The sequence below is a fragment of the Talaromyces stipitatus genome, genomic scaffold (genome assembly GCF_000003125.1).
Source record: "Talaromyces stipitatus ATCC 10500 scf_1105507295541 genomic scaffold, whole genome shotgun sequence".
Taxonomy (NCBI): domain Eukaryota; kingdom Fungi; phylum Ascomycota; class Eurotiomycetes; order Eurotiales; family Trichocomaceae; genus Talaromyces; species Talaromyces stipitatus.
The window spans coordinates 478,412-505,790 of record NW_002990115.1 but is presented as its reverse complement, the minus strand read 5'-3'; the positions used below and the strand labels follow the sequence as shown (position 1 = coordinate 505,790).

Here is a 27,379-nt window from a genome sequence, read left to right as displayed (position 1 = left end):
CACAAACTTGGCCCAGACCATAGTCACAGTACGCGCCGAGTGACCATCACGGCGCTACGGGACATCACTGGTTGGCTCGAGGAATGTCGCCGACCTATGAGAGGGCTGAAACGAGTATATCGCTTTGAATCCAGCGAATAGCGATACATATAATCCCACATTTTGTAGGCGCCTGGTAAAAAGAAAAAAAAAAAAAGAAAAGGATCAATCAGCGTGCGTTATGGCCTCTTGAGCACTCGGAAACCATACCGAAGGGGTCGCGCTAAGGCAGCCTTAATCAAGGTGACGCACAATCCTCTCTGCGAACATGGCCGTGTACACCATGTTATTCGTCGGATGTGTTTTGTTTCAGTGTTTCATCTTGGAGAACGCGACTATGACACGTGAGTCATATTTACTTACAACTTGTCTGTATGAAGTCGGAAGTTCGGTGCTTAGGATAGGAGGGAGGGGAGGGAGGTAAGTACTATTATTGGAGAGGAATCGGGTGGACGGTATTAAAATATTCTATTAACCCAAGCATATGCATATATACTATAACAAACCATTGCAATCCCAGAAACAGCCCAAAACAAAGACATTGCCGCAACATTGGTACGGATGTTGATTCTTGCTCATCTTGATCTAACTTCAGTTCATAACGTCGTGGAAACCACATCGTGGTGATAATTACGCCTTGACGGCATACTTGCGACGGAACATGTCATCGACTTCAGTGAGGTAGTAAGTACCGGGGAATAGGTTCTCGGCGTTGCCAGCGGGCTTGAAGTTCTTCTTCAAGTGGGCATGTTCGCGAAGGAGGCAGAGAGCATCGTAATCAGCAGGGGGGACAACACGACGAGCCTCGAGCCGGCTGCGGAGGTCCAGGTTCTTGGCCATTGCAGAGGTGTCGCCAACAACCTTGAAGCTGAACAAGGAGCTGGCAAGACCACTGCCGTAGCTGAAGATGGCAACCCGCTTCGGCTTGGAGGTGTCAAAGGCAACGTTTGAAATGAGACTGACCAGTCCTCCGTAGACACTGGCAGTGTACATGTTACCGCACTGAGTAGCCACCTCAATAGTAGGCTGGACGCGCTCGTTGAATAGCTTCTTGGACAAGCCCATGAAGGTCTTCTCTACGGTCTTGTCAGCCAAGGACTTTTCGTAGTCAATCCCGGCGATCTCAGCGGGAACTTCAGCAAACGAAGGGTGGGATGGGTTGGTAAGGTAATCGTTGTAAAGCATGCGAGCATATGACTTGGCGACAAGCTTGCAGTTGGGGGCATGGAACAGAACATGGTCGAAGCGGTCGAGAGGAGTCTTGTCCTCGGGAACGACGCCGTTGACGCCAAACTTCTCCTGTAGAGTCTTCTCGCGAGCGTTATAAGCCTTGTAGCACTCGTCCACAGCCTGGGTGTAGCATCTGTTGGAGAAGTGGCCATCGACGTAGGGGTATTCGCTGGTCAAGTCGGGCTTGTAGAAATCGTAGACGTGGCTGATGTAGCTGGCACGGAGACCAGGCTCGAACACGATAGGAGCATCGGGACCGATGACCATGGCAACACATCCAGCGCCACCAGTGGGACGGGCAGCTCCCTTGGCGTACAATGCAATATCACCGCAGACGACGATAGCGTCGCGGCCGTCCCAAGCGGAAGACTCCACCCAGTTGATGCTGTTGAAGATGGCGTTGGTACCTCCGTAGCAAGCGTTGACGGTATCGATACCCTCGATATTTGTGTTCCCAGACTCTTCGAAGAGCTGCATAAGAACGGACTTGACCGACTTGGACTTGTCCAAGAGAGTCTCGGTTCCGACTTCCAACCGGCCTATGGATTTGGGGTCGATGTTGTATTTGCGCAAAAGGGAGGAGAGGGTGGTCAGGGCGAGAGAGTAAATGTCTAAGCCACATTAGGCAAGGCTTTGTCTAATCAATAAGATTAAGATGAATATCTCACCTTCGAGGTCGTCACAGAAGCTCATTTTGGTCTGGCCGAGACCAATGGTGTATTTTCCGGTAGAGACGCCATCGAATTTTTCCAGTTCGGCTTGGTCGACGCACTGGTTTGCAATTAGTGAGTTACAGATGGTAGGTAAGAAATATTTAAAGTACCTGGCTGGGAAAGTAGATTTCAATGGCCTTGACGCCAATGTTCTGAGGTCGGGCAGCCATTTTTCTTTTTATGTATGCGGCGGGTATGGAATTTGTGGTCGTCGAGGGAGCACACGATCAATCGGGAGGCGAAGATGGTCGAGAATTGACTGACAGAAAGAATGTGAGTGACTATTCAGCAGATCGAGAGATAGACAGAAGGTAGACAGAAGGTAGACAGAAGATATAGCAGGGTAAAAAAGGGGGTAAGGTCAGAAATGTTGAGAAGATGCAACGGCGAGGGGGGGGTTTGCGCCTGTGGATCAGACGGTGGTTCCACCGTCCCAAGAAGGAAGGAGCCGCCATGGTTCTGCGTGTGCCTGCCAAGGGCTATTCTCGACATACCTTGTATATGGTAATATTTTATGTGTTTGCAATTCATGTAAATAACGGCCAAAGGAGAAGAGCGAGCAGAGGTTTAAATAGCTCCTGGCCGCCCCTCGGTCTAGGCTTTTTCTGGCAAGCCCGAACAGCTTTTCCTAATCCATTGGCTTTGTTCGAGTGCCATTTATGATCGTCTAAACGGTCTAATAGACTACTAGTGATACAAAGGCAGACAATCAAAGCTGCCGGAGTCCGTTGGAAGGCGACTCTTTTCTGGAGACTGCCAACGTCCGCCAATAGCAGATGAGAAAGACCTGGCCTAGCGCCACTCAAGCTAATTCCGTCGGACAATGGGCTTAGATTTGATCAGATTTGATGAGACTTGATCAGACTTGATCAGACTACGATCGAATTTCCTCACAGGGTATCAAAAGCGGAATTGAGTATCTGCTGCAGTCTCACGATTGAATTGACTGGATCCGAGCAAAACGCAGGATTCAAAGGGTGAGTGAATATTGAAGCTCCCAAAAGAAAAAAAAAAAGATTAGAGGAGCGCAACGATAACAGATAGCACAGCGCTAGTCCCAGATAGGACTAGCGTGTCGGGAACAGCGAGGGGGTCGGAATTCAGCCATCCCACGCAGAAACGCAGAAATGCAGCGCGGCCTGAGGCAGCTTCTGTGTGCCTGTTCGCCTGTTCGCCTGTTCTAGCAACGAGCTGAGCTTAATTCCCTCGTTCCTGAAGCTATACAGCAACACTTTCGGAACAAGCATCGCCAAAGTACTCCTCGAACATGCTGCAATTCCCAACCCGACAATCCCAGATAAAAGGAATATAATACGGCATGAAAGTCGGTGAAGAGGAAAGCCCCTTTTGTCCGAAAGCACAGGCTGAATCAGTCTCTGGTGTGCGTCGTAGTTTTCATCCTGAAGTCGGCAGTATCGCGTGTGCGTCGTAGAATCCATCATTCTGCGATAAGTCCGCCCTAACCCTTATCGAAGATAATAACGGGCTCTAACCGCATACGGCATACGGCAGGGATGATGCTCTATTTCCTTTTAGGAGTTCTAGGGCTATCATACCGAGTTGAGGAAACCTATTTCATTATCTATATTCACACATCCGCCAATTGATTCTATTGGTTTGGCTACGGTCTGTATCACGAAGCATAGACGGTAGCAAGGCGCGGCAGCGAGCACGAAGCGGCCTAATGAGCCTAACAATATGAAGCTATCTTGATTCCTAATATTGTGACTGACCCCCAAGAGCAAGGGGGACGGGGGATAACTAGCTAGGTATATACGCGGCACGCACGTGCCATGTCGGACTAACTAATATCCGGTGCCGAAACGCGTAGGGTTGGTTGATATTCACGTGCCGACAGATTCATCCTATCATTGTCCGTCTTCTTCAATTTGCTCAAGCAACCTTGCTCAGCGCAGCCGCACTAATGGCAGCGTGAATCTCCTGCTCAGCGCCAGGCTCAAGAGGAAGCAGAGGAGACCGTGTCGTGGCATGCGTAAGAATTCCACGCGCAACAAGAGCATGCTTTAGAGCAACAGTGCCTTCCATGTGCGATCCTCGATGATACACACTCTTGGTTACCGGGAGGAGCTGGTCGTGGATTGCGCGCGCTTTTTTATAGTCCTTTTCCTTGCCAGCCGCGATCAACTCAATCAACGGCTCCGGCGCAATGTTGCCGTACCCGACAAGGAACCCATCCACATCAAAAGCCGTGTGTAAAAGGTATTCATCATGGCAGCTGAGAATCTGAAGGTCAGGACGCTCGCGACGAATAACAGGGATCTCAGTATCCCAGCGACGCATATTGCGTACTCCATTTTTCATAGCAAACACACCGGGCTGAGCTGAGATATCGAGCATAGTCTGCAGGCTATACGTGGCCTTGGTATTGTCGGGGTACTGGAAAAGGATCAGCGGGAGACCGCTGGCTTCATAAACGCGTTTGTAACGGTCCTGCGGTGCGCCAGGCTGATATCCAAAGCGCAACCAGCCGTGAGACGGGTAAAGAAGACCCGCAGCAGCACCAGCGTCCTTTGCACGCTTAGCCTCGAGGGCAGCAACTTCCGTTCCCTCTCCTGTGATACCGGCGATGATGGGGGTCTTGTTATCCACAGACTTGACAAATGCCTTGACGACGGACTCTTGCTCTTGTGGGGTGAGAAAGGTGCCCTCGCCAGCATGGCCGAGAACTACGAGACCCTTGACGCCATCAATACTGCCGAGCCAGGAACCGAGACGGTGAATTGCTTCATAGTCAACAGCGCCATCGGGAGTGAAGGGGGTGACCGGAGCGGGGGTCAGACCGCGCATATCAAAGCCCACCATATTGACGGTCTATACTTCTGACTGGAGAGGTGACAGGTAAGAGAGGATATATGTGAGTAGGGAAAAGGGAGTAGAGTGATTGCTGTGGAATTTGGGATTGTACGAAAGTCTAAACCATGGCCTGGCAAATGTTTGGATTTTATATATTCTACGATGAGTGTCCATGATTCATTCCTTTGCTGGATCTAAATGCAGAGCAAATCCGTATTTCTCGCCGGATTCCCGGAAAAATGCACGGCTGTGGCCACAGTAATGAGGGGACTCTCATCTCCCCATACCTAGCTAGGTCCCGACAACGCATGAATATCACAATTACCCAGGTAATACCGTAATCAGAGTTTTAATCTAAGACAGATAGATGCGGGGGGGAAAGAATTGCGGACGATCCAAAGCTCGGCAGGATGAGAAGTTTAACATTCCTAGAATCCGGAAATCCGTGATATCCGACCCCATCGACTTCCCCGGATTTCTCACCTAGTTTCTGGGGTCGAACCTTGAAAACTGGGGTGCGATAGCAGCCCTTTTGAAAGCCATGTAGCTTTCCCCAGCCTTGCATAAAAGCTCGCAGAGCTTCCTTCCTGGTCATGTTCTCCATGAGCTATCTTCAAGGAGACTTGTCATCTCATTGTCTTTCGTCAATCAACATTCATCTTATCTCAAGGCTTGTGCTGCAAAAGATGGCACCATTCTTCGGCCTTCGAGGCAACAGCCTCAACATCGCCGCTCTCCTCAGCGTAGTAATGCCTGCAATCATGACATTCGGGTACAACCAGTCCTTACTCGGAGGAATGCTGACATTTTCCACCTTCGAGAAACAATTCCCTTTAATCGACACCTTTCATGCACGTGCCTCAGAGAAGAGCCATAAATCTACTATTCAAGGCACTGTCACCGCCCTATATGCCGTTGGCGGTCTCTTTGGAGCCGTTTCGTGCATTTGGCAGGGTGATACCCTAGGCCGTCGACGGGTTATCATGATTGCGGCTGTGATTCAGATCATCGGCGCTATTCTCATGACCAGCGCCTTCAGTTTAGCGCAGCTTATCGTCTCTCGCATCCTGGTCGGAATGGGGACCGGCGGCCTTTTAGCTACCGTCCCTGTTTGGCAGTCTGAGATATCGCCTGCTAGTAAGCGTGGAGCTCACGTCGTTACTACGGGTGTTTTCATTGGTATGGGATTGTCTTTGGCGTTGTTTGTGGACCTGAGTCTCTCTTTTGTCCATGGCAGTCTTTCATGGCGCTTTCCGTGTGCCTTCCAGATTTTGCTGTCTTTGATGGTGCTTGTATTTGTCAACTTCATGCCGGACTCCCCTCGTTGGTTGGTCCGACAAAACCGAGTACCCGAAGCTCGCGAAATTCTGGCCGTATTGGATGATGTGGATACAACTTCTCCGGAGATTGAAGCCGAGATTCGAGATGTCCAACATTCCCTGGAGCTGTCTGGATCAATATCTGTGCGCGAGATCTTTTCAATGGGCCCTCAGAAGATCCTCTATCGGACCATTCTTGCTTGTTCAGTTCTGATGTTTCTTCAATTAACCGGTGTCAACGCCATCACTTTCTACAGTAAGTTCCCTTGGCATCTCCACAACTTAATATGCAGCGATACTTACGTGTTTTAAGCAACTACAATCTTCCAAAAGAACCTCCTCCTAGACTCCCTCACCTCCCGAATCCTAGCAGCAATCTACCAAGTCGTCAGCCCTATCGGCGGCATCGTCGCCATCTACACAATCGAACGCTTCGGTCGACGCGGATTAATGCTAATCAGCGCCGCCGGAAATGCCGTTTGTCTCGCCCTCGTAGCCGGTCTCGGTTCCCAACCACACAATAAACATGCCATTGACGGCGCTGTGTTTTTCACATTCTTTTTCCATTTCACTTACGTCCTCGGATTCGGTGGGATTCCTTTCTTATATGCTACTGAAATCGCACCCCTTCGTCTACGAGCAGCCATTAGTGGTTTGGGAGTCGCTACATTCTGGGCATTTAACTTCTTAATGGCTGAAGTTACCCCCGTGGCTTTTAACGCCATGACATGGCGATATTTTATTATTTTCGCAGGGTTGAACGCGCTCATGATGCCGATTATTTATTATTTCTTCCCAGAAACTGCGGGAAGAAATCTAGAAGAAATAGATGAGATCTTTGCCCTGTCCGAGACGATTCTAGATCCTGTTCGTGTCGCAAAACGGCTTCTGCACCGGCACGTGGGGGACTCGGAGCCGCATGAGAGAGATATCGAGAAGATAAGTAAGGATTTTAAACGGGCGCAGGATTCGGAGCGAGATGTAACCTTTGCGCAGGTGGAGCGTGCTGATGAGTGACAAACAGATCAGAATACATACAATCCCGCTAGTCGGACACTCATTCCTAGCCATGAGATAACCTTGGAATACTCTTTTTTGTATATACCTTGGTTGAACCTGTATTAATGAATGATATCTCTTTCGTCCTATTGTGCCTTAGAGTTCGGTAAAACATTTGATTTTGTGTGCTAGTTGACCTGATCGAACCACTATCCAATCCAAAACTACACTATTCGATTCTCTCCAACCGTTCAAATATCTCGACGCCGAGTTGACATTTACATCTGTTCTTTGCGCTAGAACATTGACCACCGCAGTACGTCCATGCCTTGCTGCGATCCATAAAGGTGTTTCTCCCCTGATATTCTCTGCATCTGGCTTCACTCCACCATTAAGAAGCCACTTAATGCAACGCACATCACCAACTTTCGCTGCGTTATAAAATCGTGCGATGAAATACCATTCGTCCTGTATAGTACCATGATGGTATGATGAGAGATTAAGAATCTCGATTTGACCACAAGTTGCTGCAGTGTGAATTATCTTTTCCGTGATTGATGATATAGTGGCTGGCCCGCGCCAGTAGAAGCAGTGTCATCACTTCCTTGCCATTCATAAAATTTGCAGCCGCAGCCTTTACCACATCCTCAGTAATAGTGATCTGGTTCCCACGCTGGTTGAGAAGCAGTGTCATCACTTCTTTGACACTCCTTTCACCCGTATATTCGGTAGCATGAAATAACGGTGTCATACCAAGATTGTCTTTCGAGTCGGCATCCACTTCGCCTGACTCAAGCAGCGCCTTGACAGCGCCTTCGTGCCCTTCCCGGCAGCGTATGACAGTGGTGTCCGGCCATTCTCGTCCTTTGAGTCGGCATTAATCTTTCCAGTGTGGAGAAGCAGCTTGAAAACTGATTCATGCCCGTTTTCTGTTGCCCACGATAGCGGTGTCCGGCCATCGCTGCCCTTCAACTCCGGGTCGATACCATCCTTGAGGAACAACATTACGACAGCATCAAGACCAAAATATGATGCCGTCATGAGGCCTGTACCATTCATAGGAATCATCCTCCCTGGTGTCTTCCAAAAATGGAACCACGTTGAATAGGTTTTCGAGATTGGATCACAAATTTTTGAAGCGTAAGGTACTATCGTATCATCGTTATTAATACGGCCCTCGCGGAAATGAAGACCCCAATTTTTAGACGAATAGTCCAAGAAGAGGTTTCTATTGATACCGTGTCTAGCCATCTGGTTCGTATTTGCCGTATTTGCCTGAAGGCTGACGTCGGAGTTGTAGAAGTTAAGGTAGAGCACAGCAACTTGTGCAAGAATATTGTGTGCGGAATGGCTAGTGATGGAGCGACGCCAATGAAAGGTTGCAGGGGATGACATGTCTGTGAGGAGAAGGAACTCTCGAGCAGTTTGATGGAGGAAATAAATCTTGCCGTAATACACTGATATGAACAATCCACACCAAGATCTGAGACGTAACATGAAGTCCTTTTCCTCCTCCAGATCAAGGTCCTTGAAAGATTTCACTGTGTCATCGATATTCACAGCGATATTCATTTCCGAAATCGTCAGCGGCCGAGTCGCGACTAAGATAATGCTCAAAGACTTGCGAACCATCGAATCTTCCTTGGATTTGCTAAGGATTTGTTCGTATGCCTGGTTAACACTTTTTGGCAATGTTTCAATGGTGGCCTCATCCAACACCGAGTTGAAGAACTAGCAAAGAAGAAGGAGCTCCAGGACCCAGTCAAGGACCGCCTGAAGAATAAATTACTCGAAGTTCAGCATCGTACATACCTCTGGGTGTACCTTGTGTTCGACCTGTTGGAGAAGGAACACTTCAAAAAGACACAAAGAGGTGTCGACGAGGTTTACTTCTTGACTGATACTCCCCGATTCTTCCTCTCCCGGTATACGAATATGCGAGAACCTCCGGAACTTGGATAAAACCTGTTCATATGGGCGGCTCGTGAGAAGATACTTCAACTTACCGCAGCTCGACTGGTTGCTGCTGAATTGGCCCCCCACATTCCGCATCAGGTCCTCAAACTCAGATTCCCTGCATTCATCTAAAGCATCCAAGACCATAATTATAGGTCCGGCCTGAGGATCTCACACAGCATTTTCCAGGACCATCCAGAGTGATATATTTGAGTCGATCAAACCAGGGCCGTCCTTGCTGAATTGTTTGGTAGCATATTCCAGCAGCGTATGCTTTTGGGTGAAGAGTTGGTGAAGCAAAGCACAAAGTGCTTGTCGGACCGTGTTCTGATCCGGGTCTTTGAAGAAAAAGTAGCAGATACTTGCTGAGCGTGGTAGTTTGTGGTCGATGAGATATTTGGCCAAGACGGTTTTCCCACATCCAGGATCTGCTGAGACCAGCAACGGTCCAGAATCTTGTTCCAACCATGTTTGAAAGTTCTCATGATTTAGGAACCATTCACAGGTGCCATCCACTCGGGATTCCACGCGCTCTTTATATCACTCATAGGTAGCATCCTTATCGCTCTTTGTGAGACGAAACAACGGAAGACATTTTTCGTGTTTTTCGGAGAGCTTCTGCCTGTCCCAGTGTTCCCGGTTCTCGCGTAGATTCTGCGAAACTTCCTGAAGGCCGGCTATAATTCCGGAGTGAGTATTCTGGTAATATATCTCTAGACCCCATAGGACTAACCGGATAAGTCAGGGCTAATCTTTCTCTCAGCCTCAACCCTATTCGGCGGAATTCTACATAGGAGATCCTTTGCATACGCGGCTGCAGCCATTGCAGCATACCCTTGCCACTCTTTGTTCTTGTGGGAGTCTGAATAGTCACAGATACCCCGTATGACCAGACACGGGAAATGATTCATCAAGCCTGCTGCTTCCATCTCAAAACATAGAACATCCTTCTCTGCCGCAAGTCGATCACGAATCAAAGCATCCTTCATCAATTGGTCTGCAGAGGCAATCAGGCCATAGTGAATGGCTGGATTGTCCTCAGATTTTGCCCGTTCGCGTCGCTCTATCAAATTTGAAGGATCACTATTACAGGAATCTGCACAGCCTCTTAAGTGAGTAACTTTAGATTTGAAAAGTTTGTCAGTGTCAGGCTGCGGTCGTGTATATTTCTGACGTAGCTTCGGATTTTTCTCATCGTTTCGATAACCTCTTCAAGCCGATGTCCCTTCCTCTGGTACTGGGCCTGAATCCCCGTCACTGCACCCCGTAGGATTGTTGGAGGTTGGTTCAAGAATCGCGTATGTTGGAAAGCCTGCTCCTGTATTGTTTTGCCAAAGTCGTACTGAAAAGCACCACCTTCATTGTCACGAGGCGCGCTGACCACAACATCGCCAAGACGGATGTCATGCTTCCTACTTGGTGCCCCGCCACCAATGCCCACCATCAAGCCGATTCTGACATTCGGGAAACTGTGAAGCATATGTGTGGCTACACTAGCAGCTGAAGCTGTTCCATATTCACCATCGGGTAAGACGGCGATGACGATGTTGTGTTTTCCAAGCCTGCCTAATGTGTACTCATAGGTGTCATTAGGCGACACAAACTTCGGCGGTTTATGCTCCTCATCGAGGAACTCCTGTGCGGCAACATACTCTGTGCTTAATGCGCAGATCCATCCGACTGTATAGTCCTCAGGATTAGACATCCTTAGCAATCGAGGATGATCGCCACACGCCGGCGGAGTTGATTTTCAGATGTTTAATCTTGGCCGATTGTGGATGGCCTTCGGTTGAACTCAGAATAAAGTGGTCGAGTCGTGATTAGTTTCAGCCTAAAGGGCCCAGCCGTCTGCAAGTTAGCCTATGCAACGATTTCCCACTAAAGGCTTTCATTGACATGGTCATGAAAGTAGGATTCTGAGGTGTAAACCCTACCGAACGGCACGAACGTAGAGGTGCAGGACAAGAAAATGGTTTGACAGGAAGATGATGGTAAGTTAAGTAACCTGTCTATAGCAGTTCAGCCTTGTCTTCAGTCAACCCCTGCTCGCCACGTGACGCCTATCTGCAAGGCTGTCACATTTTTTGCACTTAGATAATTATTGGTGACCTCACGCAGTCAACATGGGTCACCTGTCGCTGAGGTCTTACGCGTAAAGGCGTTAGACCGCAGCGTCAGAGAGGGCACCGTCTGCGCTCCCTCGTGGGGAGGCAAGTGGGCAGTCATCAATATTAGGAATTCCACACCATATTGATCAGGCTCGTCAGCTTGTCGGGATAGCTGTTCTATGTATCTAGTGCTAGCTACCTAGATGTAGATAAACTGACACTTGATTTTCCCACCCACCTCCCTATGTACATAGATTCATAGTGCCATTACAATACAAAGACCCCAAGAGTATGGGAGACAGCTAGCTAATATGTATTGGAATCTTTTGGTACTAGTCCGAACGGGGTTAGGCTCTGATAGGAGCGTACAATTTGGATGAGGAATAATTGACTCTGATTTGCACGTCCTCTCCAATCCCCTCTAGATATACATCCTGATCCTCTTTATATACAAAACGTGGTGGCGAAATATCACGGATTTACGGAATAAATAACAATCCTGACTCCAAAATGTAGTCTGCCTTTTGGCGCTCTTGTTCTCGCGGCTACAGCAATTCTCTGTTAGCCTAGGAAAAACGATGACAGGAGGTAGCACGTCACCTCATGAGCATGCGAATATTGAGCAGCCAACTCAGCCCTTGGATATGCCGCAGAATATGGAAATCGACAGTACATCGACTTTTGCAAATGGATGATCAGGGTCATATTTCTTAGTCTCATCAAAGACTACGTCTCGAACTCGTATGACTTTTGATCCACTAGGACCTTGGACCCATATTCTCCATATATTGTGAGCTCGAGGATTCAAAGATTAGTAAGTACATCCGGATTGGGATTAGCGTATCAAATATCCAACAATACGCGGCACGCACGTGCCACGTCGGACTAACTACTATCCCGGTGCCGAAACGTGTAGGTTGATATTCACGTTCCGACGTCAAGTCCTGACTGCGTGAGAGATGACGAGCAACATGAGGCAGTTGTAAGGAGGAAGAAAGGCACTGTATTGCATCGATTCATGTTGCTTTATACATTTAGTCGCTGCAACAAGTAGTTCAGTGTTCGGAACGAAAACGTTGTCCGTGAGATCCATGGATATATTTCCCCTCGTTTCGCATTTGACTCCATCAATACATTCAATGATAATTTCATGCAACTTATCTTTGTCAAAGTCCCATATCATTTGATTCATTTCAGAATGAAATTAGAACAAGGTTATGGGGAGATCTTGAGGAAATAAATACGAGAATTTGAGTGAAGTCCTTTCATGAATCTGGACTAGTTTCTGTACCACTATGACAGTAAAAGACCCTTGAAGTATAACTTACTGGTGATACATTGTGGATCGATTTTGAAGCTGCCCAACCTCCAATGGCAATTCAAATAAACTGCGCCACGGCCAGTTGTTCGAGATCCGAGGAAAATAACACCACTCGAACCATTAACTTGATATGTCAGGGCCCAAGCCAAAGAAGAAGAGGAAAATACGGATTCTCAGGTAGTTGTCCGGGTTTTCCTCTTGCATTGCGCCCCACATCTCCAATGTCTACATTCGATTCCGTCTTTTCCGGATTCCTACACAAAGTACCCATCTTCTTGCATTCTGGACCACCACAATGAGTTCTCACAGTCAGAACATCCCCAGAAACCCCACAAACAACAGATCGCCAGTCTCCTCTCCCCGCAAGCGGGCCCAAAATGATGTAGGTACATCGGAGAACCGCAGGAAAGACCCCAAAGTCAGTCGAGCCTGCGACTTGTGCAAGATCAAAAAGATTCGATGCACAGGCACTCTTCCCTGCGTGAACTGTGCTAGGAGACGATTGAATTGCGCCTATGCGACCAAATATGCGCGCGGCAGGCCTCCAACGCCACTACCTCTGGCAAGGCAAGACGGCCCAACAGTTGCAAGAGTAACCTCAACTTCGTCTATTTCCGATGCGGGGATCGAACGCGATAGTAGTGGCAGGATTGACAGGTCGGTCCCAAATGAGATGACCACTGGGCGGCTTCCATCATCCTCTAACGAGGCTGCACCCTCGCGAGCATCTCCCGAATTAGAGATTGAAGGTCAATATTTCGATCCCACTTCCGGTCTAACCTTCTTACATCGAGCATGGAGGAAACTATTTGCACAAAAGGGGGAAATGGCAGCACATGGCTCAAATGAGGCAGATAAACATCAACTTTTAACATGTGCAGGAGATAGACCCTTTTATCTCGATGAGCAGGGCACAGAATTGATCCCAGACGACATGACAGCACGGACGCTACTTTCGCTTTATTTTGACACCTGTGTTGTGACGTATCGCATATTCCATCGGCAGACGGTAGAAAATTGGCTGGAAATATTCTTGAAAGATAGGGAACAAAACCGCCAGATTTCGTATTCTCTCGGCAATGCTAAATGTGCAATTATTTTGACCGTCTTGGCAATTGCAGGCTTTCGAAACGAGAAGCTCAAAGGCGGGTTCTATTCTGGGGATAACGAGGCATTAGCTTTGCGTCAGAACGACCGCTTGTTCTGCGTTGCGATGAATTTGACGGACTCCGAAATGGGATTTCCACGCCTGGAATCGGCCCAGGCTAGACTGGTTCAAGTTCTTTACCTTCTCCAGACCTCGCGTATGAACAAAGCATGGTATACATTCGGCAGCGCATATCATATCTTTTCCTCTTTAGGCCTCCATCGACGACGGTCCCGGAAACAAGGTGTGTCGTTCAAGAGCCATAGTAGTGACTACATCAGCCTCCAATGTGCTAAACGCGTCTTCTGGGTTGCCTATACCATTGATAAGTACCTCAGTGTGGTATTTGGAAGACCTCGGTTCTTGCATGACGAGGACATTGATCAGGACTTTCCCGATAGTATAAACGATGAAGACATGGGACCGTACGGCCCTCTGGAATCCGAAGCTTCGGAAGAATGTCATGTTGACTCTCTAATATTTCATGCCAAGCATGTACTATGGGCACCTATCGCTTTTTAAAGATCACACACTAACGGTAGGCAGGATCGCTAGAATAATCGGCCGAATATCCCGTGAAGTGTATGCAATAGGCGATATACGAACTGAAGACCGAGTTGCAGCTGCTCATCGTCTCGTTGGCGAGCTGCACGAATGGCGTACTAGCCTTCCCCCGCATCTAGGCACAATAAAGCCATCTACACTAATGCCTAGTTTCCGGCGTGAATCTAGTGCTCTTAATCTCGCCTATCACCATGCAGTCATCCATGCCAACCGGCCGTTCTTATTAGGAGACGGGAACAGCTCCAATAGTGACGCACCATATGTTAAAGACAGAGTAGCTGAATGTATCTCTGCTGCCAAAGTGACGTTGGAATTGGTGAATAACATGGCAAACGACACCAATTTATTCCACTCCTTTTGGTGGACTCATTATGTCACATTCTGTGCACTAGCGGTGGTGTATGTCTGGGAGATTCAGCGTAGTTCAAACAATAACAATTATGAGAGAGACGACGACGACGAAGCATCCTATACGAAACTGTTCGACCTGGCAGAAAGATGCCGGTCTCACTTGCTCCGGGCAAATTCAGCAGCTTCTCCCAGTCGACGATACGGTGTCATCTTGGAGGAACTGAGAAAAGAAGCTCAACAGCAGGCTGTCCGAAACCACGGATCTATTCTCTTTCGTTGCACCCGCAAGCACCGGCCCTTACGCAAAGTACGGATAACACTTCTTCTGATCCGCAGCTGAACTTCTTAGCAGTCCCTGAAACAGGTTCTGAATATGCCGTTCCTCCGACCACGGGAGGTGATTTTCTGAATGCAGTTCCCAGTTTGCTGAATACATGGCAGCCCACAGATTGGTTAGATTTAGACTCCTCGGTAGGCACTCTTATGAATCGACGAAGCCATATCGTGCTAACATGCTTGTGTATAGGCATTTTGCCCTATTCTTGATATCTATGATGATACTTCGCCGGCATGGTTGTCCACGATAAACTAGCCACATATTGATGACAAATGTCAGGATAATTCTTCAGACTGAAAACCAGAGCTTGCTCCAAGTATGTAGTAATAGAAATAGATAGTCGATGCCATCCATGATCAGCAGTCAGGGGTGTTAGGGCTGCGGTACATCACAACCCTAACCCCTACCAAGAACTGCGCCACACCATAAAATAGTGCCATCCCCGCCAAGACCAATCGGGAAGGCGCTATCCGTGTACTTTCCGTATCTCCATTTCATCCATCAACTTCAGGGATTAACTATCATTATCATCATCCTTCTTCACCACCACAAGCGTCTCATCGTTTTTTTTGTCGAGATTCTCCCTCGCATTTGCTAAGTGTAAATAGACTTCACTCCTTCTGCCGTTTCACTTCACTTTGTCGCTCGCTCGCTGGTCGAAAACAGCCTCGATGTGTCTCTCCGCGCCTTCGTTTACTAGATCATGATTTCGAATGCTCCAATCCATTTAATTTCTGTTGATACATCCGCGTGGAGCTACCTGCTCCTCGCTAGCACATAAAGCGCAATGGGTGACAAGAAGTACCGATATGAGGAACTGCCCATTCCAACCTACGAAGAAGCCACCGCATCACAGTCCGGATCCTCACACTTAGGCCCTGAACACTCAAGTGATGATTTGGAAAGGCAGGGCCTTCTCCAACATGAAGACACCAACGATAACTTTAATACCGGTCGGCCACATGCAACAACCCGCAATGGAGGTTATCAACCTCCGACCGTGGAATCAGCTCGCTCGAGTATCGACTACCTTGCCTCCTCAGCCTCAGGTTCCGCTCGCCAGTCAGAGGAGGAATTACGACGGGAGATACACCAAATGGACGTAGATGATTCCGGCACGTCGTCTCAAACTCGTCGCCCACTGCTGAGTCGTCGATTTTCTAAACACTTCTCCAATCCATTCTCCAGCTTAACCAAAACGCTATCGTCTTTACAATTGCCTTTTCGAAATAGCTTTCCCCGCTTCCAAATGCGCTGGCGGTTCTGGCGCTTACAAATTAACGAAGATGGAGTCGCTTGCATGCTCTTTCTCCGCCTGTTCGGTCTTCTCATCCTCGTCTTCCTTGTCTACCTCGTATTCGTCTCCGACGTCTTCTCCGTCGGTAGCCGGTTTAGCATGGGTCAATCTTATACAGCAGCTTCTGTCGAAAGCTTCGTTCAAAGTCATATTAATGAAACCAACATTGCCAACAATCTTCAAAAAGCGACGCAATTTGCGCATATAGCAGGAACGGAGGGTAGTTATGTGCTTGCGGAATGGATTGAGCAGGAGTTTATAAATGCAGGACTGGAAGATGTTGAAATGGAAGAGTTCCAGGTATATCTGAACTATCCACGAACCGACGGTCGCCGTGTTGCAATTGTCGACCCACCAGAACTGGCCTGGGAAGCTGCAATCGACGAGCCTCAAGTATATAGTGATCCCAGGCGACAACAGACTCTCGTCTTTCACGGCCATTCCAAATCGGGGAACGTCACGGGCCCCTTGGTATACGCTAATTACGGATCTCAGGAGGATTTCAAACGACTTGCAGACAGTGGTATTTCTGTAAAAGGTGCCATTGTCCTGGTTCGATATTACGGCACTCAGAACGATCGTGCGCTAAAGATCAAGGCAGCCGAGCTTGCAGGCGCGGCTGGGTGTATTATATATTCTGACCCGGCGGAGGACGGTTTTATCAGAGGCCCAGCTTACCCTGATGGTCGCTATATGCCAAGTGCTGGTGTACAGCGTGGAGGAGTGAGTCTGATGTCATGGGTTGTAGGAGACGTGCTGTCTCCGGGCTTCGCTTCGACTCCAAATGAAAAGAAAAGATTGTCGCCAGAAAAGAGTCCGGGCTTAGTACAGATACCAAGTATCCCCCTCGCTTGGCGTGACGCACAACGCTTATTACAAGTTCTCAGGGGCCATGGGTCGAAAGTACCAGTTGACTGGGTGGGTGGGGTACCTGACATTGCTGAGTGGTGGACTGGTGATTCGTCTTCCCCGAAGGTTAACTTGATGAATTTGCAAGATGAGATCGAACGACAACCGATTTACAATGTTTTGGGACGTATTACAGGGTTAGAGCAGCCAGAAAAGAAGATTATCGTTGGCAACCATCGGGATTCTTGGTGCTTTGGTGGGGTCGATCCAGGCAGTGGAACCGCAACTTTTCTGGAGATTGTGCGCATATTCGGGGAGATGAGGAGTGTTGGATGGCGCCCTCTCCGTACCATTGAGTTTGCGAGCTGGGATGGCGAAGAGTATAATCTAATTGGCTCTACGGAACATGTTGAAAATGAGATGGAAAGACTGCGAAGTAATGGATTTGCATACCTTAATGTCGACGTCGGCGTTAGTGGCAGTTCTTTTGAAGCTGCCGGCTCACCCCTTTTCCAGCGACTACTCAACACGGCTATGGGCCGAGTCGGCGACGAATCCGCTAATAAAACACTGAAACAGATTTGGGATGAACAAGGGAAACGGTTAGAGGGACTAGGTGCCGGTAGTGATTATGTTGCGTTCCAAGATATGGCAGGAACATCTAGTCTTGATTTTGGATTTGGCGGCGAGCCTTTCCCGTATCATAGCTGTTACGAAAACTTCGAGTGGATGTCTAAGTTTGGAGATCCCGATTTTCGATATCATAGACTGTTGGGTGAACTTTGGGGTTTACTGCTTTTGGAACTTGCAGACAGTCCCATCCTCCCTTTTGATTTGGAAGCATACGCCGCCCAGTTCAGGGGCTATGTTGACAATCTTCAACTTTACGCGAAAAACAAAGGTGTCCCGTTGAAGCCTACGTCAGATGCTCCCCAGGAGAGATCTGAGATGGTCGACGTCACACCCTTATACGATGCGGCAGAAGTCTTCAGAACAAACGCTGTTAATTTCCAAGCATGGGAGCAAGTCTGGTATAGCGCCGTGTATGGTTCGGGCGGTTTTGAGAGCAACCTTATGGGAGTTCGGCGTATTGAACACAACAATCGTCTAGCTAGATTTGAAACGGATCTACTAGACTTATCCCAAGATGGCGGTGTAAGTATTCCTCTGTTGAAGCTACTGAGACTATACTAACACGAAGGAAAGGTTCCTAACCGAACCCAATTCAAGCACGTCCTTTTCGCACCCCAGGCCTGGTCCGGCTACGACGAGTCCTTCTTCCCAGCTATCCGCGATGCCATTGACATCGGAGACTGGAACGCAACCCAATCCTGGATCAATCGTGTTGCCGAAATTGTAACCCAAGCGAGTCTAAACCTGAACATATAATCTATTGAACTTTTCTATCTGCTCTCGCTTCTCTCCTTTCTTTTTAACCATTCATTGTATATGATTGTCATTTTTTTTTTCTGGTATTGCTTCGAATCTGATTCCCGGGACTAACAATCGCAACATCCCCCGTTTTTGCTCTCTTTGCCCCTCTACTTAGTATAAGTATGTACACATTGCATTGCATTGCACCCACGAAGCTGCTTTGAGCTCATTTTTCATACTCTCAATCTGTTTAGACACCGGACACCAAAATCCGGGAGAATGTTGTCTATTATGTTTTGTGGCATTCTCTTTTTTTTATCCTCGATTGTTGTTGATCATGCGACCACTGCCTGTACCTTTGTTCTGATTTTTTTTGTTCTCAATTGTCGATCTAGTAGTGACATTTTTTTGCATTTATACTTAGCATGATGTAGTCATACATGGAGTGATATCCTTTCAGGTTTGAGGAGTATTATCATCCAGGCACACTTCTACGAATATTACATGTCTAGGGATTTCTACTTGAAATTGGCAATGATGATGAAGTCGGATGTCAATGTAAGATTAATTGGATTGATCCTTCTCCACAATGAATGACCGAATGATTGAGTCGTACAAATATACCAGGCAAACAGAATAAAGTACGTGTGGACGCCCAAAATAAGAAAAGGAGATAATAGTACGTACAACCAAACGCCTGGAAATGATATGCTCGCGACTTGCGAGCATGCTTCTTGACTAAGACAGGTGTACACGCTTAGAATATGATGACAAATGCAAGAAGGAAGGAAAAAAGGAAAACGGTGGATGCATCATTTCTTGAGGTTCTCTACACTCAATGTAGGTGTCTCGACGAGTTCATCATTGGGAACTCCCTCCCTAAGTCTCCGATCGAAAAAGTTATCGTATTCGGAGACGATCACTGCCCATTCTGCTAATGCCCGGCCTGCGTATTTGCTAGCAACTATACGCTCATCGCGTAAAATTTTGCTGGCTTCAATGTTTTCAAAAATAGTCGAGTCTGTTTCGTCAACAGAAGTTTTGGTTGTCGCGTATGAATTTCGAGTACTAGTCGTTGATGCATCGGCGTCTCGGCGAGGATCGATGGATTCGTCCGTGGTTGTGGTCGAGTTCCTCAACGCTTTGGCTGATCGTTGGGTTTGTACATAATACAGAGTCTTGCGTGGGAGGCCTGGCTCAAAAAGAGGTCTCTCCTTGGGGACCGACTTGTGCTGTGGATTCCTATTCGGCTGCGGACACCATTCTAAAGAAAACTTGAAATTGTACGGTTGATGCGGAGCTGGAGGTTCGTATATACTATCGTCCTCTGCATTTTCTTCTGAGGATTTCATCAACTTTTCGCCCATTAGACTGTCAATGGGATTGGCCTCATTTTCATCGGACACACTGCCAGGAGGTGTCACCTCTCCAGGCTTTGGGTTTGCAGTTGACCCAAATACACTTTTCAGTATATTCCACCTGCGTTTGGTCGTCGACGAAGAATCCGAATCCGGCGCCAGAGCGCTAGGATCAAGTTCTAGCGCTCCATGAGATTGATATGCGCCCGAGCTGAACGATGACGTGCTTAATCTATCAAAAGAGATGAAAGGGCTGTTTGGAGACGGCTGCTGGTTGTCAGAGCGGATAATTAAGAGTCGTCGGTTAGGAGCTGGACCGGTGGCCACTGCATCTAATCGGGGTCGCAGGTCGTTTCTAGCTCTCAAGTTGTACGATAAATAGAAGGCCCAGACCTGTTCCAATTTATCCATGAGCATTTCATAAACGTCCCTGATGTCAAAATTAGTAACATGCCGTGTAATCACACATGGAGAAATACGTACGAATCAATAGGAGTAGGGTTCTCGTTGAAACGAGCCACCCTCCAACAAATCAACCGATGAAAATAAGCTCGAACCATCGGATTCCAATGGCTAAAGTATGTGTAAAAATAGTCGTCATGAAGTAAAAACTGGGTACAGAGGTCGTGATATCGTTCCTTGTTTGAGGTCCATGATTTCCACATGGAAAACAAGAAAGAGAATAGACGGATCTCGGTCATTGAATTTTGACTGAGTGTCAATTGCTTGCAAACATCAAGCCAAAACGGCCATTGAAAGACGTCCTCTTTGATTTTTCGAGAATACCGGTCGACCAATGGAGCAGTCTCCTCGACAAAATCGCACAGAACAAAGCAGGCATTGTGATTAAATAGCGACGTCTTGCGAGCCGCTGTTTTCAATACACGCATAAAGGAATCAAAATACATTCTCCGAGCCGGCGCAAGTTCCGGTGAAGGTTCCGAGAGGAAATCGCGCAAAAGTATGATCAATCGGTTCTCTGCCATTGAACGGTGACAATTTGCCATACCCATATGCATTGTAGACATGGCAGTATTGGGTCCTTCGATGAAATCATCAAAAGTGACTGCGCTTGGCGCAAATGGATTCTCTGGGGCAGGCGGCGAAGATTGTCGATACAGCGTATCCTCTAGAACCATCAGAAGATGCCCCTGAACAGACAACATGCCAGGCGCGAATAGTTGCTTTGAAGCATCTGCTTCCCGAGGGAGAAAGTCGCAATTAAGTATATGAAAGTACTTGACAAACACGAAAAAGAGATCGCTATCCCGTCCACACCAGCGTGAGACCCAAGGACCTTGCCACGGAATTTGTACTGCACTGAGCGGCAATGTTGGCGGTTGCCGTAGGTATCTTGAGAGAGCAATGTGGGAACAGAAAGCTAAAGGCCGTATGGGAAGCGGGAATCTAGCCGCAAAACTTTGCGTTATTGCCCTACCCCCAGTTCCTTTATATCCCAGTGGATCTGCCAGCAATCGACGATACGCGTCAGAGGGGGTATTCCACAACCGCACTAACATGTCGGCAACGCCAGGACAGAAGTAGAATGCATAAGCACATGCTTTCCCGCAAAATGCCACCAGACTAGCCGGCGCATGGCGCAAGGACATTCGTTCCACGACAAAGGACATTTGTGCCAGCAGATTTTGATTGAAGATGTTTCGCACATTGTGAAATATCGATTCTGCCAGGAAATCAGAGGAGCTTGACTCCAGAGACGAATTGGAGCTATGAGCCGAAAAATTCTGTGGTTGATATGGAATCCTCCATTCCTTTCGCGTCATGATTCCCGAAAGCGCTTCTAAGAATACTGGTCGGTCTGTGCCGGACACCGACTGGTTGTGTTTGCCATGTAACAGTCCTAACAAGGAAGTCCACCACTTGTTCAAAATGTTGACTCGACGGTCGAGGTCTTCGGGTCGGAGTGCATTAAACGACGGATGTGATGCATACCGCTGAAGGAAAGGAAGTAATGACGACCGTACTACGTTCACTTTCAGATTGGTTGATTTAGCGTGAAACTTCTGAAGGTCAGCTTCGAGATTTCTGAAAACGGTCCAGAGCTCATCCTTTTTCCGAGGGGGCTCAATAGCAGGTATTGAAGAAGGAACTGGAGGTCTAGGAAGAGGAGGTAGGTCAAGATTGGGAGCAAAGAGCTGGTCAACTGACTTCCTGCTTCGGAGAGATGGAGAAGGAGGATCGACTGATTTGCTTCTGGGGACAAATGAACTCAATGGTCGACGGGACCTCCTACTCGAAGCACGCTTCTTGTTCTGCAAGTCACCGTTAGAGTTCGGCTGAAGCTCGTTGTCTTTCTTGGCTTCGTTGTTCAAGGACACTCCTTTTGTCGATGTTTGGCGGCTTCTGGGAGTTGGAGACTGTTCTCGTGAGGAGGTTGCTCCTTTCTTCGAGTCACGGGCTGGCGACGGTGAGCGAGAGCTGGACATCCATGAAACCCGCGCAAGGGTAGCAATCTTCCCGGAAACAGATCGAGACTTGGACGGTCTGACAACAATCTGCGGGGTTGAATCCTGGCGTGGCTTTTCCTTGTTGCCCTCCTCAGCGATCTCACCAGGCTTCTCGTTCAGCGTTGCACTCTTCTCTAGCTTAGAAACCGAACTTGTAATGGTCGGAGCTTCGTTTGTGGAGGTGCGGCGGGTCAAGGTTCTGGGCTTAGTCGAGGTACGGAGTGTAAGCCGACGCAATATATCCCTGCCAGCAGTAACGTTCTCTTCGACTGTCGGCGGTTCGTTCTTGATAGACAGACTCGTATCCGAAAAGTTTCTCTTCACGCCAGGCGAGACGGGCGTATCGGGACTCTCGTCTTCGTTTGTAGACTCAAAGCTTGCCGCCCTTTGGAGGAGACCGGGGGTCTTATTGTCCTCTTGAACTAGTGCATCGTGCTCTTGCTGCTGAAAAAGAGGAAAAGGTTGGACCTGGACGCTGTCCACTTCCATTGCCATTGCTAGTGGACGTTATTCGGAGTGGTGCCAAGTCAAAACAGTCCGGAGAGACCAGCTCTCCAGGAACCAGAGATCAAGCCACACAAGCTCAGATCATACACATTGCTCGAACGGGAAAGACGTCTTCTTCGCTTTCCTCGTATACAAGACTGCTGTATGTTTTAAGACTGGCGATTAAGTGGCAGACACACGGAGTCTATAATGAACCCAAAATAAATCGCAGGAAATGGACGATGTAGGATAAAGCCGGTCAACACGATCCACCAAAATAATACAAGGCGTGAATGAAGAAGTAAATTGCGAGGGGCAGAGAAACGACGGTTGTGAGGGCTAAGTTGATTAGATTAGTCAATCGTCAGCGGCAGGATCATTCATTAGTCAAGTTTCAAGACGCGGCAGGCTCGGAGATTGAGGTAGTAGCGGTAGTGTACAATAACCAGAGTGCAACAAAAGAGATAAGAACAACAGAGCGATGGGGTATTGACGCTCGATTAAGGATAAATGAAGAAGAAGGACTTGATCAGGAAGAAAAAGAGGAAGATGGAAAGGAGAAAGTGGAAAGGCAGGAAGGAAGCAAGCTGGAATGAAGGCGGGTACATACAAAAACCAGGCAGGGACCAACCAGGTGGATAACACTTGTTTCCTCCTTCGTATTCTTCTGTTGACTACTCCGTACTTGATATTTATCTGGCAAACGAGCACAGCGACAAAAAGACAGATGGATATCTTCCGTGACTTTGAATTTCGACTGTCAACTGCTGACTTGACTACTTGTGATGCTACGCTACAAGACTCCGACTAGTGACTGTTGACTGATCCGTGATCCGATTATATGGAATACGCAATTCGGATGAGATCTTCCGTGGTGACTTTTCCCTTCTCGATGATATGTTCTGCATTCACCGGGCTTAGCATCTGGTGTATGCCTGCAACACAGCCCTGTCATCGCTTAACATGTACAGGAGTTCCTTCAGCTCAAAGTGCCACGTCTGACGCCACACTGCATCATATAAAGTTACCTGGGAACCCCAATTCCTGAAGAGCCTCACCTCAGCCGCGCGAAGACTCAAAGAGTTTGTTAAACCATTGAATATCAAAACTCTGTAAAAGCAGACATTTCAGCCAATATATGCGACACGACCCGGTGGCCCTATTAAACCGGAGCCCTGGACTAGCCTCTTAGTCAGTGCCGTGCGTAAGGGTTGAGTCTAAAGACGCCATCCGAAGACCGACAACGATCAACCACGAATTATGCAATGTCTTTTGTCGGTATGATCAGCTATGTTGCAGCCGCCCTGATTGAGTCAAGCATTCGATCCAAATCACTTATGACTACATCTCAAGAGTTCAGAGTCGCAGTTGTCAGAGCCGAAGATGTACAGACACTATGGCTTTCAGCCTCGCTACCATATACTCTATTCGTCAAGCTAAAACTTGACTCTTCTGAATTGACTTTGCAATGAGCCACTCTGACAAAGCCTGACAGAGTTCAGTATTGGATCATTGAAAACCCGACTGGTTTGTTAGTGCATGCCACGAGTGGCATGGACGGTGGAAGCGGAATGCAGATAGAGACTGAGTTCGAAGGGTCTTATTCTTTGTAAGTACGTAATGGTTGAATAGCCAACTGGTGGTCGACATACGCTAGTGGACATGCTATCGATGATGTATCATAGCTACATACCAGGCCAGGGTTGTATACGCTATCAAATGAGGCGTAGTTGTCACTTTGCACAAGGTTGGACACATCTACATCAATATTACATACATGCATGTACATGTCGATGAGATACAAGGCATGTATCCGACAGATCAGTCAGACACAACTCTACATAGAAGCAAGGAGTTCTCCTACATGCTTATGTATCCATGGATAGCACATCTACAGAGTATCAGTATACTACCTGAATATCTATATATCTCAAGTCCTCGCACACGTCCGCATGTGTCGAATGTATCTACAGGTGCTATTCCTCCCATTCATCCGATTGCTCATACCATCAGGACCTATCACTTGGACCTACCCTACTAGGTACTTATCAAGGTAGCTATACCTAGGTATGACCTCGAGGAACAAGGCGGAATCCTCATATACAGAGGACGAACGAATGTCTGGACACCTCAACACCCAGTATGAGACTCTGGTAATTTGAGTGCAGTCAAGTACTAAACGTCTCAATGTTCACCTCTCAATGAACGTTTTGTCATGGATGGTAGCGGGAAAAGAAATAAGGTTCGAAGCGGTCATATTGCTTAATTTACATTGCTTCAAGTGTCTGTCAAGTACCACAAAAGGAAACAGAAAAATAGCCCTGCCATCACTTTGCAAGCCACTTGCTTCATGCAGAGTGCAGAGTGCAGACAAGTAGTTTTGAGTATCTCCAATATACCCGTAATATGTCACTCCCCTCTTGCAGCAGTTTCCATATTATAAAACTCTGCAAGATTCAAGATTCCTCCACTTCACACGCCCATTCGTACACACTGAATCTCGGAACTTATATATCGATCGGCCCAAGAACCAATCTAGTGAGCAGCAGGGTGGGACTCCTCCTCATCCTCCTCAAACCAGCTCTCTTCCTTAGGAGCCTCTTCACCTGCAACAGCCTGACCTTCAACTTCGACGGTCTGGGTCTCGTATGCCTGCAAATCACTGGCAAGGCTGGACTCTTCGGGGGATGGTGGGGGCTTGGGAGCAGTGAATTTCTGGACGTGAGCTTCAGCGTCACCGGCCTTGGTGGGCTTAGGCTTGTAGGCGCGGAGTTCGCGGAGGTAGAGGTCCTGGACGGGGTCGGCTATTGTTTTGATGTGTTAGAAACTGTTTACTAAACGAGTCCATTCCGCTCCAGAGACTCGGCGGCGCCGAGCGAATCCTTTCTCTAGTATAGTTCAAAGCAATTGAGGAATTGACATACCCCGACGAGTGGCAGTGGTCATAAAAGTGCGATACGAAACACCGACGGACTGACGGTTAACCCGGGTGAGGAGCGAGCGCTGTTCATCCCATTAGCCACCTTGAATATCATAACCGAAAAGAAACAATTTCGCTCTTACAGAAGCTCGGACAGAGTGAGACAACATCGCGACGGTTGGAGAAGGATGACTGGTTTCTGTATAGAGAGAAGGGAAGGGAAGGTAAGTCTGATCGATGAGAAGAGTCGTTCCGGGCTCGGATTGTTTGAAGGAACTTTTGACTTGTCCACTCGCGGACAGCCTGGTCTTGGCACACGCGCTGCTTAGTCACCCCGTGATCATCCGAGCATCGTGATTGCTTCAATTATTTCGATTCTCTACATAGGATAGAATTTTGAATATTCGAACCTATTCAACTTGTATTTATTGTATTCAACTTGGTATGGGAAATCTAACTCTATACATTCTCTGTGATGTAAACTATCAGACAATTTGATATGCGGTTTTCACTCTGTCACTCTCCATCTGGAGGTCAATTGGAAATGCAATGCTAACAGCAGAAAGCATTAGGACGCTGGCGCGGATGAAAATAATTTATCAGCAAATCGGATAATAAAAATATCATATACAATGCACTCTAACTCTGTGGTAGATTAGCTTTGTCTCCGTTCACTTTAGCAATAAAGTCATCAGTCAACAGACGATCCCTCTCTGCATAAAGCTGCTTGTATGCGCCACGAATAGTTCCATCGCTGACACCGACGACGTTCGAAATCTCCTTGGCGGACTTGGGTACACCGCAAAGATGAGAGATCATGTAAATGCAAGCAGCAACAATCGAAAGTGGTGAACGACCGGCAAGATCTCCATCTTTCGTAACCTTGTCGGACAATGTAGCTGCCGCATTCCATGTGCGGTAGTCCAAGCCCAAGAACGTACCGAAACGTTCACATAGATCACTCGGTTTCGTCGAAGTGGTTTGTTTGAAGCCCGCATCAGATCCGACTATAGCCGTGCGTTCAATGTTTTGCGCAGTGAAGAACTTTTCAAGAGACTTGTAGATTCTTCCAATTTCCTTCCGGGACACTTTGGTCACTGCAAAGATTTCGGAGAACGTTCTGGGAGCCTGGCATTGCCTGCAAGCAATAAATATACAACCAGCGATAATCACATCCTGTGATTTTCCTTTGAACGCTTTATGATCATCGACAATCTTGAAGAGATACTTGGCTGTATCTGCAACAATCTTCTGAATGTTGAATCCATCGCACAGAGCTCCAATCTCCTTGTAAGCAGCCATGAGCGCTTTATTATTCTTTTCGCTGGACAGCTTGTTTTGAGCACGATACAACTGTCGAGCAGCACCAGTTGCGCCTCCTGCAATACTCGTCTCCAGCTGGTTGCCATTCAACAATATATTGGAAGTTTCACCAACACGCGATGGATCGTCATTGTTCTGGTCATCGTTCGAGAATGTGCGCCATTCAGAATGTATATCAATCTCACGATCAGCCAAAACCAACCCGCAGGAGCCGCAGACAGTCTCGTGGGAGCCGGGAAATTCGAGGTTTGGAGGAAATTCTTTGCATTCAGGACAGATGACGTGTGCCGACAAATTCTTCTTCCATTCTGCTCCGGCCGCCGTCGGTGCTGTTGTAGTTGTTGCCATGGCCATACTCTTGTCCAGTATACGCCCTGCGACTCGTAAAGACTTCCGCTAGAGTCGA

General features: G+C 47.8%; 9 protein-coding genes across 9 annotated transcripts, besides 1 other annotated feature; 3 read left to right on the top strand and 6 right to left on the bottom strand.

Moving 5' to 3' along the window:
- Window positions 1-489: 489 nt before the first annotated feature.
- On the bottom strand, window positions 490-2,152 carry TSTA_025090 (hydroxymethylglutaryl-CoA synthase Erg13, putative; the record flags this gene model as incomplete). The annotated part of the gene is made up of 3 exons (XM_002479576.1): window positions 490-1,880; window positions 1,938-2,040; window positions 2,093-2,152. 3 exons carry the CDS (start codon window positions 2,150-2,152, stop codon window positions 670-672), a joined length of 1,374 nt encoding a protein of 457 aa, XP_002479621.1. The 3' UTR covers window positions 490-669.
- A 1,723-nt stretch (window positions 2,153-3,875) lies between these two features.
- TSTA_025080 (dihydrodipicolinate synthetase family protein) lies at window positions 3,876-5,391 on the bottom strand (the record flags this gene model as incomplete). Its single annotated transcript, XM_002479575.1, has 2 exons — window positions 3,876-4,814; window positions 5,299-5,391. 2 exons carry the CDS (start codon window positions 5,389-5,391, stop codon window positions 3,876-3,878), a joined length of 1,032 nt encoding a protein of 343 aa, XP_002479620.1.
- A 91-nt stretch (window positions 5,392-5,482) lies between these two features.
- Window positions 5,483-7,132, top strand: TSTA_025070 (sugar transporter, putative; the record flags this gene model as incomplete). Its single annotated transcript, XM_002479574.1, has 2 exons — window positions 5,483-6,371; window positions 6,429-7,132. The coding sequence occupies 2 exons, from the start codon at window positions 5,483-5,485 to the stop codon at window positions 7,130-7,132; spliced, it is 1,593 nt and encodes a 530-aa protein (XP_002479619.1).
- A 481-nt stretch (window positions 7,133-7,613) lies between these two features.
- On the bottom strand, window positions 7,614-10,775 carry TSTA_025060 (uncharacterized protein; the record flags this gene model as incomplete). Its single annotated transcript, XM_002479573.1, has 6 exons — window positions 7,614-7,787; window positions 7,868-8,845; window positions 8,927-9,188; window positions 9,246-9,603; window positions 9,804-10,153; window positions 10,192-10,775. The coding sequence occupies 6 exons, from the start codon at window positions 10,773-10,775 to the stop codon at window positions 7,614-7,616; spliced, it is 2,706 nt and encodes a 901-aa protein (XP_002479618.1).
- A 1,854-nt stretch (window positions 10,776-12,629) lies between these two features.
- TSTA_025050 (C6 transcription factor, putative) lies at window positions 12,630-15,190 on the top strand. The gene is made up of 3 exons (XM_002479572.1): window positions 12,630-14,137; window positions 14,193-15,032; window positions 15,088-15,190. Exons 1-2 carry the CDS (start codon window positions 12,795-12,797, stop codon window positions 14,899-14,901), a joined length of 2,052 nt encoding a protein of 683 aa, XP_002479617.1. The 5' UTR covers window positions 12,630-12,794; the 3' UTR covers window positions 14,902-15,032; window positions 15,088-15,190.
- A 495-nt stretch (window positions 15,191-15,685) lies between these two features.
- TSTA_025040 (glutamate carboxypeptidase Tre2, putative) lies at window positions 15,686-18,926 on the top strand (the record flags this gene model as incomplete). Its single annotated transcript, XM_002479571.1, has 2 exons — window positions 15,686-18,199; window positions 18,251-18,926. 2 exons carry the CDS (start codon window positions 15,686-15,688, stop codon window positions 18,431-18,433), a joined length of 2,697 nt encoding a protein of 898 aa, XP_002479616.1. The 3' UTR covers window positions 18,434-18,926.
- A 34-nt stretch (window positions 18,927-18,960) lies between these two features.
- On the bottom strand, window positions 18,961-22,739 carry TSTA_025030 (uncharacterized protein; the record flags this gene model as incomplete). The annotated part of the gene is made up of 2 exons (XM_002479570.1): window positions 18,961-20,206; window positions 20,260-22,739. The coding sequence occupies 2 exons, from the start codon at window positions 22,737-22,739 to the stop codon at window positions 19,231-19,233; spliced, it is 3,456 nt and encodes a 1,151-aa protein (XP_002479615.1). The 3' UTR covers window positions 18,961-19,230.
- A 522-nt stretch (window positions 22,740-23,261) lies between these two features.
- Window positions 23,262-23,329: a sequence feature (CT-rich).
- Window positions 23,330-24,862: 1,533 nt separating this feature from the next.
- TSTA_025020 (mitochondrial F1F0 ATP synthase subunit Atp14, putative) lies at window positions 24,863-25,841 on the bottom strand. Its single transcript, XM_002479569.1, has 3 exons — window positions 25,794-25,841; window positions 25,655-25,733; window positions 24,863-25,534 (listed from the first exon to the last, which is right to left on the bottom strand). The coding sequence occupies exons 1-3, from the start codon at window positions 25,818-25,820 to the stop codon at window positions 25,266-25,268; spliced, it is 375 nt and encodes a 124-aa protein (XP_002479614.1). The 5' UTR covers window positions 25,821-25,841; the 3' UTR covers window positions 24,863-25,265.
- A 448-nt stretch (window positions 25,842-26,289) lies between these two features.
- TSTA_025010 (transcription initiation protein) lies at window positions 26,290-27,321 on the bottom strand (the record flags this gene model as incomplete). The annotated part of the gene is made up of 2 exons (XM_002479568.1): window positions 26,290-26,778; window positions 26,824-27,321. The coding sequence occupies 2 exons, from the start codon at window positions 27,319-27,321 to the stop codon at window positions 26,290-26,292; spliced, it is 987 nt and encodes a 328-aa protein (XP_002479613.1).
- Between the last annotated feature and the right edge of the window lie 58 nt (window positions 27,322-27,379).